The sequence below is a fragment of the Zea mays genome, chromosome 9 (genome assembly GCF_902167145.1).
Source record: "Zea mays cultivar B73 chromosome 9, Zm-B73-REFERENCE-NAM-5.0, whole genome shotgun sequence".
Lineage (NCBI taxonomy): Eukaryota > Viridiplantae > Streptophyta > Magnoliopsida > Poales > Poaceae > Zea > Zea mays.
This window is the reverse complement of record NC_050104.1, coordinates 152,830,593-152,841,411: the sequence shown is the minus strand read 5'-3', so window position 1 is coordinate 152,841,411 and position 10,819 is coordinate 152,830,593. Positions and strand designations below refer to the sequence as shown.

Sequence of the window (10,819 nt, the reverse complement as noted above, 5' to 3'; positions counted from 1 at the left end):
CACTGGACACTGTCTGGTGCACCACCGGACAGTCCGGTGTGCCAGGGTGGTGCTGGTTTTGGCTGTCCTGAGCCGTATCTTCTCCAATTCTTTTCTTCTTTTCTTGACACTGTTTCTAGTACTTAGATAAACATGTTAGTACCTAGAAAACCAATTTACTAAGTCCGGATACATACCTTATTCCTTGATTTGCACCTTGGCACATATAAACTTAGAACCATGTGTTGGACATCTAATCACCAAAACAATTCTAGAAATGGCCCAAGGGCACATTTCCCTTTCAAATCCGTTTGCTAAATCTCCATGTGCATATACTTCCATAAGAAGATGTTTTGCCATATTGATATAGTTTTGCAAGGATTAGGGGGTGCATGTTTTAAATTTTAGACCTTGTAGAGGATTCGATGGAACCCACATCCAGAAGATCGAAATTTGTCCTGATAACAACTGTTGTACTCTTTTTCCTTAGTGAGTTTACTGAAGTTTTTCACATAAGGTTTTAACGAGCCAACAAAGTGCAAATGCAATATGCATCACCATGTGCTCTTTCTCCACATTTTCCCACTGGGTTTTGGGAGTTTTAACGAGGCATGGGTTGGTCGCGGTATTCGCCCAAGGGAGAGTGTTAAGTAACCCTAGTTAGGGTTATGTGGGTAAATACCGACTTTGCCCCTGAGGGGTCTCACGTCTCTATATAAAGGAACATGTACCCACTCATAAGATATCAATGAGAAAGAGGGCAGAGGCCCAGCTCGACATCTCAGGTCTCGTGTATTCCTCTATCATGCTTCTGGGAAGGGAGACGAGTCTTCAACATCTTCTCATGTCTAAACTGTTGATGGGAGGGAAGGGAGCAGATCTGGTGATCCGTGGTAACTTAGTTATTCAACAACTAAGTGCTAAGAGCTGGATCGTTGGGACGTTGGTTGCCTGTGTGGAGTGTGTCCGCTTTGTGATTTTGCTCTTTGTATTCTGTGATTTTGTATGTGTTGTCCGGTATATAGTTGGAAATATCAGGTAGTTTACTGTTGCACGAATCGAAATTATGGGTACCATAAATTACAGGTACCCCAATTTTCGGATTTGAGCTCGAGTTTAGATGCTAGAAACCCAAAATATAAAGCTATTCACAATGGGAGTTTCGTATCACTCTTTCCAACGTTGCCACATCATCATAAGTGCTACGAAACTATGAATGAAACAATGTCTCTCAATGCAATATTTCACGTTATTATTTCATGGGCTAACATACCAATTAAATGTTTCAACTTAATGGCCAATAGAAGTTATTACATTATGTGAATACGTAACAAATCACTCTAAATGGAGGTTTCACACGATTTCCAAGATTTTAGAAACGAGTTGACATGGTTTCATCACCATGAAACTCAATTCTCTTATATGTTATGCCATATCACAAAAAAAATTGACATGACACACTATTAAACATGCATGAAACCATCACCAAGAATAGTCTAAAGGCATGTACAACTCTGAGACACCAGCTTGATTTTCTAAGTATAAGAGACGACTACAACATTGAGACCCTTGATCATCAATGCAGCTAAGAGACAACGTGTATAGAAAGCCGTGAGGAGGCAAACTATAACTCTTAGGCAGTCATGATAAACAAAGTTGTTCATGCCTAAATAAATTTAAAAACTGACACAAAATTTCAGATAAACTCTGAACGACGAGCGGGACCCACACTGAACCCACCCCAGTACCCCACTACCATCGCTACCTATAGCGAGAGGGCAGTCTACTACTGTCCCGGAGCCCGGCCCCACCTCCATCCAGATCCACCCGTCACTCCGTCAGCCCCGCCGCGCGCACCATGGATCCCCCGCCGCGGCGGCTAGCCGCCCCGCTCCTCCTCCTGCTCCTCGCAGCGGCCTCCCCCGCCGCGCGCGCGTGGAAGAAGGACGAGTTCCGCAACTGCAACCAGACGCCCTTCTGCAAGCGCGCTCGAACCCGCGCCCCGCACTCGCTCGAGGCGCCGCTCTCCCTCGCCGCTGGCTCGCTCGCCGTCTCCCCCGACGGCTCTATCTCTGCCGAGCTCTCCCACCCGTCCCGCCCGCGACCCCTCGTGCTCCGCCTCTCCGTGCTGCCCCCGCACGCGCTGCGGCTCCAGATCGATGAGGACTACTCCACCGCCACTCCGCCGCACCGCCGGTTCCAAGTCCCCGATGTCCTCCTCCCGGACCTCGAGGCACGCACGCTCCACCTCCCCGAGCCCAAGACCGCCGCCGGCGTATCCACCGTCGCCCTCTCCTCCGACCTTGACGTCGTCGTTAAGCACGATCCGTTCGAGCTTACCCTCCGTCGCGCTGGGTCGGGCGATCCTGTGCTCTCCTTCAACTCCCACGGTCTCTTCGACTTCGAGCCGATGCGGGAGTCCAAGCCGGAGAACGAGACGTGGGAGGAGCACTTCCGGAGCCACACCGACAAGCGCCCCCGCGGTCCGCAGTCCATCACCTTCGACCTCTCCTTTTATGGCGCGGACTTCGTCTACGGTCTCCCGGAGCACGGGTCCACCTCGCTCGCCCTCCGCCCCACCCGCGGCCCGGGGGTCGAGGAGTCCGAACCCTACCGCCTCTTCAACCTAGACGTCTTCGAGTACCTCCACGAATCGCCCTTCGGTCTGTATGGCTCGATCCCCTTCATGATTGGGCATGGAAGTCGGTCGTCGTCTGGCTTTTTCTGGCTCAACGCAGCGGAGATGCAGATCGACGTGCTTGCACCAGGTTGGGATGGTGCCACTGCGCAGGACAATGGGCGGATCGACACACTGTGGATGGCTGAGGCTGGTGTCGTTGATGCATTCTTCTTTGTTGGTTCTGAGCCCAAGGATGTGATCAAGCAGTACATAAGTGTGTCAGGCACACCTTCAATGCCACAGCAGTTTGCTATAGCGTATCACCAATGCCGGTGGAACTACCGGGATGAGGCAGATGTTGACAGTGTAGATGCTGGTTTTGATGAGCATGATATTCCATATGATGTGCTCTGGCTCGACATTGAGCACACAGATGGCAAGCGGTACTTTACATGGGATCATTCTGCCTTCCCCAATCCAGAGGAGATGCAGCGGAAGATAGCAGATAAGGGGAGGAAGATGGTCACCATCGTGGATCCTCATATCAAGCGGGACAGTTCATTCCACCTCCACCAGGAGGCAACAGACAAGGGGTACTATGTGAAAGATGCAAATGGGAATGACTATGATGGGTGGTGCTGGCCTGGATCATCTTCCTATCCTGACATGCTGAATCCTGAGATACGCGAGTGGTGGGCTGACAAGTTCTCCTATGAAAATTACAAGGGATCAACTCCAACACTCTACATTTGGAACGATATGAATGAGCCATCTGTCTTCAATGGCCCTGAGGTTAGTCCCTGTTTGTTTCCTTCTATGATTATATAATCCAGCTTATAGATTATATAAGCACACAATGACCTGCTTATGGATTATCATAATCTAGGCATCTAGATTATATAATCCACTTAATAATCTGTATTGTATGTTTGCCTCTTAACTTAATTAAGCTGGATTATATAATCTAGAGGGTAAACAAACATGGCCTTAATTGTGATACCCTGCATTCTCTTTTGAGTTGTAATGATTGAAATATATAGGAGATAACAAGACTTGCGCATTCTTGGTTAAGCATTTGTTTTTCCTTAAATAGGTCACCATGCCCAGGGATGCGATGCATTATGGAGATGTTGAACACCGAGAATTGCACAATGCATATGGGTACTACTTCCATATGGCTACTGCAGACGGACTTCTCAAGCGAGACAAGGGGAAACATAGACCCTTTGTTTTGTCAAGGGCTTTCTTTGCTGGAAGTCAACGGTATGGTGCAGTCTGGACAGGCGACAACTCTGCTGATTGGGATCACCTGAAATCTTCTATCCCAATGGTCTTAATTCTTGGTCTTACTGGTTTGCCTTTCTCTGGTGGGTGGGACTACCTTCCATATTCTCTTCAGTAATCCTGATGCAAAAACTTTATTAACCCTTGAAGTTTCAACAGGCGCGGATGTTGGTGGATTTTTTGGAAACCCAGAACCGGACCTGTTGGTGCGTTGGTATCAAGTAGGAGCCTTTTATCCTTTCTTTAGGGGTCACGCTCACCATGACACCAAGAGACGTGAGCCATGGTTATTTGGGTAATTGTTCAGATACTGCTCTTTTTTGAAGTTTTATCTTTGAAGTTCTGTGATTTCTGTCCAACATGTCTGATATTAGAGGGGAAGAAAACTCACATGGCGAGACTTCATTCTTGCGTTTTTTGTATGTTTCATACTTATTTTCAATACTAACATAATCACCTTACTCTAGGGAGCGAAGAACTGCCATAATAAGGGAGGCGATTCATATGCGGTATTCACTGTTGCCCTACTTCTACACGCTGTTTAGAGAGGCTAGTGTGAATGGCATTCCTGTCATGCGTCCTTTATGGTTAGAATTCCCTGAAGACAAAGAAACATATAACAATGGTGAGGCATTTATGGTCGGACCAAGCCTTTTAGCTCAAGGAATATATGAAGAGGTATAAAAACTACATGCTTTTCATGGCTAATGAATAATTTACTGAAATGAAAGAATTTAACTGTTAAGATGTCAATCTTCATGCAGGGCCAGAAATCAGTGTCGGTCTACCTTCCTGGGAAGGAGTCGTGGTATGACTTGAGAAATGGATCTCCATACAAGGGAAGTGTGACACACAAGCTACAGGTTTTAGAAGATAGTATTCCCAGCTTCCAAAGGGCTGGTACAATTGTGCCAAGAAAGGACAGATTCAGACGCAGTTCTACTCAGATGGTGAATGATCCATACACTCTGGTATGTCAAACATGTTGATCCAATGTAAAAAATAATTTTATCTATTCAGTTCATCTTGTTCATTGATTTCATTTGGTATAATCGTAGTTCCAACCACTTGTTTGTTTCCTTGATGTGGAAATAGTTTTTACGTTTCCAATCACAAAGATATGCCATTTTAGGAGTCCTATAGTTAGACAACTACATAGGTGCATGGGCTATTCCGCTATTGCCTATTGGCCCATTATGGTCATTATAGATTGATGCTAATATATTAGGCAAGGAGATCCGATGGTGGTCATACTTCTATGAACCAACGTTGGCTCCTTCTTGCCTGTATATGTACCCCTGCCTAGTGGCCTTCTAATCGATCTATCAATTTTCCATGCAATACCTCTGCTTTCATTGTATCTGACGCCTAGGTTTTCCTTCTGCTGCCCTAGCTCTTGTGCCCCCTGGCTGCGCATCCTACGCACACTGGTTATGCGCCCTGCGCGCCCGCATGAGTATCCTCTTTTCGTCACATCCATGGCCGGAACTCCCATCCGGCTTGCCAATTTTTTTCGTCGCCGTTGCATCTGCTCTCGGTGCCCTTGATGATAAGGCCTCCCATGCTCGCGCCTCCAACCTAGAGCGCCAACAGGCCGATGTCGTGTCGCTCGTGATGTTGCTCTTAAGTGCGCCTAGGCTGCCGAGCAGGAAGTCGTTGCCACAACGCGCTCACCTGCAATGCTCATGAGCGCGAGGCTACCGAGGCCACCTCCACTCTTGACAGCACCCATGCAACAGGAATTCTTGACGAAGGACATGGGCAACCTCCATTACTTCCTCAGAATGTAGGTTCAATGGTACCCTAATGGCCTCTTTCTCTCGTAGCGACAGTACATGCAAGAAATCCTTGACCGCAGGAGCATGGCTTTGTGTAAGCCTTGCTCCACTTCAGTGGATTCCTATCCCAAGGTTTCGATGTTGGATGATGCCATCATTAGGGACGTTGTAGATTTCTAGAGTTCGGTTGGTGCTTTATAGTACCCTATCTTCACACGTCTAGATATCTCCTACGCTGTCCAGCAGGTCTGCCTCCACATGCATGACCCTCGGGAGCCTTATCATGTACCTCTGAAGCGCATTTTGCAGTACATTCGTAGTAGTCTTCACCTTGGGCTACTTCTTCGACCTTTAACACAGTCCGATCTGGTTGTCTACTTTGACACAGACTGGACCAACTATCCCGACGCTTGCAAGTTCATCTCGGGCTATGCCGTGTTCCTTGGGGACAACCTCGTTTTCTGGTCCTACAAATGCTAGAACACCGACTCCAGGTCTAGCGCTGAAATAGAGTATCGTGGTGTGGCTAATGGCGTGGCCGAGACTACTTGGCTTTGACAACTTCTGTATGAACTCCACTCTCCACCCATTCGGTCCACCATAGACTGTCTCCAGTAGAGTTTGGAAAATAGGGGACATGAAACTGTAGATGACACTGTTTGCAGAGAGAAGTTTGAAATAGGGGACGTGATAGGGGACGAGACAGGGGATCTGCTGGAGATAGCCTTAGTGTATTGCGACAATATCAACGTCGTCTACATGTCCTCCAACTCGGTTCAATATCAACGCAACAAACACATTGAGACCGACCTCCATTTTATTCAGGAGTGTGTTGCCATTGGTGGTGTTCGCGTCCTTCATGTGCCGATGTCATCTTAGTATGCTGACTTTTTCACCAAGGGTCTACCTTCGATAGTCTTTCAGGAGTTTAGGACCAGTACGAGCATCTGTGTCGACGCCCTGACTGCCGCACGAGGGTGGGGTGGGGTGGGGGAGGCAGCCAATTATGATCATTATAGATTGTTTGCTATTATATTAGGCAAGGAGATCTGACGGTGGTCATACTTCTATAAACCAACCTTGGGTCCTCCTTGTCCTTGCCTATATATGTACCCCTGTTTATTGGCCTTCTAATCAATCTACCAATTTCCCGAGCAATACCTTTGCTTTCACCTATCAGTAACTTTCAGTAACAATTGAAAGGGGGGCAGACCTAGTGCCAGAGGCTCCCACATGAGTGGGGTCTGGGGAAGGGATAAACCGAGGCAAGCCTTTCCCTTGCAAATGTGGAGAGCCGAAGACGTTGCTTTGAGCCCACAATCTAGTGACTCAGTGAGAGTTCTCACCACTACAGTAGGTCTTCCCTTTAAAAAGGGAAAACTCAGTGCCGAAGGCTCCCATATGAGTGGGATCTAAGAAAGGGATAAACCGAGGCAACCTTTCCCCCATAAATGCGGAGACAATGCTTCAAAGATGACTAACAATACACGAAAAAATTAGATTAATTAACTATTTAAGATAGGTGCCAGTAGATCCGTCATGAGAAGCACTTCTTTAACATGTAATCCTTTCATTTTATGTCATATATTGCTAGTCAAAACCTTGTGAACTGTGTCAGTGTATTAATGAACATATTTGTGATCTGTGGGTTGTAAGTATAAAACCTGTGGCTGATATTTTCTCGATAGTTTGTACTGGAGACAAGTTGCATATGTACCTCAGTAGCTTGCTACTTTCCTGCTACTTCTTGTTCTGGTGCTCAAATAATACATCCATTTTTAATGTTTGTTTAAATTGATATCAGATTCATTGGTTTGTTAGACAAGGGGAAAATTTATATCAGCTAAATATGTGACACTTTCCAGCATTTTTGGTCGAAGTAGCTTACCTACTGGTACAATTTAGTCTCAAATATATCCAATCCAAATAAACTAATTAACTTATGTTGTATTGCATTGATCAGGTGATAGCCCTCAATAGCTCTGGTGCTGCAGAAGGCGAACTTTATATGGATGACGGCAAAAGCTATGATTACCAGCAAGGGGCATTCAGCCATCGCCGATTTGTCTTTGCAGACAATAAGCTAACTTCATTCAATATCGCACCTGACAATTTGAGCAAGAAATTTACAAGTGGTTGCGTGATTGAAAGAATTATAGTCCTCGGTTTACGATCCGGAGTGAAGAAGGCTATTATTGAGCCTGGAAACCAAGAAGTAGAAATTGAATCAGGGCCAATTAGTTTAAGGAGTGGTTCCAGCCCAGTTGTGCCAACAATCCGGAGGCCCAATGTTCGCATCGCAGACAGTTGGACAATATGGATAGCGTAAGAGGTTGTCCATTCACGTCTGGAGCCTGATGTCTCTTTTGTTTGCTGTCAGGTTGCGAAGTTAGGCCAATCTTTAGAAGTTTAGTTGTGGCCTCGATCATTGCGCATATCATTATGGTTTTGTGGCCTCAAAATATTTACATGTAACTGGTACTTAAGCTGTTCCAACTGCCAATTTTGACAGAAATACTGAGAGAGATTGCTGATGTATATTTGTAGCTTTCATACATGAGTATTTGAGTTTATTATCTTGCAAAAATGATAAACAGTTACAAATTCCGAGAACATGGCAACCGAGTTCTATTTAACGTTTCTTTATCTTATATAGCCTTTTATTTAATACTCCATTCGTTCTTTTTTATTTGTCGCAATTTAGTTAAAAATGAACTAGCGGACGACAAATATTTAAGAACGAATGTATGTAGTATCCGTTATAGCCTTTTATTTATTTATTTATTTATTTATGCAAGATGTATCAGTTATACTGTCCAAAAGACTAGAACGATTTCATATCGCGTATGTGCTCTCGGTTTGGGTATCCTCCTTTTATTATATGCCAAGGAGGGTCTGTTACAGATGGCTTGAGATCGTTGTGCTAAGGTAAAGTGGAGACCCCGGTAAAAGCCTTGCCATGCGTCGATATCTCTGCTTTGTAAATCTCCAGCCGTGCTTCCCTTCGTTGTATTGCATGCTTCGTAGGGCGTCCGAGGACTCATGCCTAGGTCTTCCGGGTCATGAGTGGGGCTCAGGTCAAAGACTCATAGGCCATGAGTGAGAGGAGGACCAGTTCCTTACTGCGTTGTGACTCGGTGCTAGAAAAAATTAATAAATGTGGCATGCACGATTTTGATGGCAAGAGGAGTATGTTGGCCACACGTGGGTGGCTTCCTTGCGGTTCGTCTGACCCCTTTGTCTGGTTGTGCCTCGCTCAACCCTCAAAGTCGACGCACAAGAATCATCTGTAGGCAAACAAATTTATTTAGGCGGGCCTCCCTCCACCCCCTCTGACTCGTGCCCTTAGGGGTTGGAGGATCCAATCCCCGACACTAAGTTACTAGTAATAAAAAAACTCATCTTCAAGGGGGGCTAGGTAGCTGTAGGTGAATCAAGACGGAGAAAAGAGACAACTTTGAGAGTAAAGAGATATTGAGATATATGATTTGGATCTCGACATCATAGATCATGACACCTTGCCTTTGCACTAGAACTATGGTGTTGTTTGGTTCATATATTTGAAAGGTGAACGATAACTGATAACGTTAAACCATATTTGTTTAAGTCCAACGTAATCAGATATCATACTAGAAACTGATAAAGTTCTATTCAAACTTGTTACCGCCGGTAATCAAGCGTGAATCAATACCATTATCATTTAGATTACATTTCGTGAACCAAACAACATCTATAATAATATCCACGTAGGGTTGACAATAGACTCTAAATTTTACACATAAGATTTAATGATCAGATCAGACCCTATTTTTATTCATTTTTAAACTAAAATTTATTTAAAGACCTATTATTTTGTGAAGAAGTATTTAGATCACGCGATCTATTACCACTCCTATATCCATGTCATTTATACTATAATACTTTAACGCGATGACCTATAACGCTGATTCGTGTAGTCTCTGCGCGGTAAGTCACGATGATCTAAACCCGATGAGCTCTCATCTCACGTGAGATGAAAAAAGGCTAAAAAAAATTCGGGCGTGAGGATCATGCGTAAGACAAGATAGATATACATGCGTTTATGCTTGCACAAAGGACCCCTGATTATTTAGGCCCTCCTAGAAAAGGAGGAGGGTCGATTTGTCCTAAAATTCCCTTGGGAAAAACTAGCAACTTCCAAACTACGGGCCCCCGAAGAAGGCTGCAACAACGCGGCTTAGCTACACATCCAAACTGACACATGTTCATCGGAGGCTCCAAATATAAGTTAATAAATAATAACCCTGGTCCCGGGTATGGATGGCAATGGGTCGGGTTCGGATTGGATAGAGTAAATACCAGTCCGCGACTATATCCGCGGGGATTATCTATATCCGCCCATGACTATGCCCACGATTAAATTTTTGTACCCGTGCCCGTACCTATCGGGTATCGGACGGATATCGAGTATCCGTCGGGTACAGCAGCTTGGTGCATTCTCCCTAAATGAAGTATAGTGCTGTTCTGAGCGTCGCACATCGCCATGATCAGCGGAGGCACATAATGTTGTTGCACGGTGCAGTCGTGTAAATGTAGCCCTGGACATGTGTTGCTAATGTTTTTTTTTGCTAATAAACTTCCAACTCGTCAAAATCGGAGAGTAGCAAGCATAGTCGTCTGGTGTATTAACACTCTCTTAGCTCAAGTACTTGTACTAGATAGCACTAGTACTACGTACTGGCACTAGTACTAGAACTATATCAGAAGCATCAACAGACATGGAGGGATGACAGTATGATGAGCTGTCGAGGGTGGACGGCTAGCTAGCGTACTGATAGGTTGAAAATCTAAAATCACTATTTTCGGATATTCGTCGGGTACCCGCGGGTAAGAAATCAAATCCGTACCCGACCCATAATAAAATCGGATCGAGTACGGGTAAGACCCACGGGTCAAATTTCGTGCCCGAATCCATACCCGACGGGTCGGATATCCGAACCCGCGAGTAAAATTGCTATCCCTAGTACCTTGGTACTTGGAGAGATTTGATCTAGCAGAGGAAAGCACACTGGCGGCCCCCGCCTGTCAGCCGCTGCAGAGCTCGTGAGCAACGCAAGAGTTATGCATGCTCGCGGCGGGTCGTCGATCGAGCTTGTTAGGGCATGTACAGTGGAGAGAC

General features: G+C 45.5%; 1 protein-coding gene across 1 annotated transcript; it reads left to right on the top strand.

Annotated features, from left to right (window-relative positions):
- Positions 1 to 1,845: 1,845 nt before the first annotated feature.
- On the top strand, positions 1,846 to 8,219 carry LOC100279293 (uncharacterized). The gene is made up of 6 exons (NM_001350284.1): positions 1,846 to 3,391; positions 3,693 to 3,966; positions 4,043 to 4,178; positions 4,351 to 4,561; positions 4,648 to 4,854; positions 7,625 to 8,219. The coding sequence occupies exons 1-6, from the start codon at positions 2,390 to 2,392 to the stop codon at positions 7,988 to 7,990; spliced, it is 2,196 nt and encodes a 731-aa protein (NP_001337213.1). The 5' UTR covers positions 1,846 to 2,389; the 3' UTR covers positions 7,991 to 8,219.
- Positions 8,220 to 10,819: the final 2,600 nt, after the last annotated feature.

Coding starts and splice junctions, on each gene's coding strand:
- LOC100279293 (NM_001350284.1), top strand. CDS start 2,390: ATGCGGGAGTCCAAGCCGGAGAACGAGACGTGGGAGGAGCACTTCCGG. Junction 3,392..3,692: donor CTGTCTTCAATGGCCCTGAG/GTTAGTCCCTGT, acceptor TTCCTTAAATAG/GTCACCATGCCCAGGGATGC. Junction 4,179..4,350: donor CGTGAGCCATGGTTATTTGG/GTAATTGTTCAG, acceptor ACCTTACTCTAG/GGAGCGAAGAACTGCCATAA.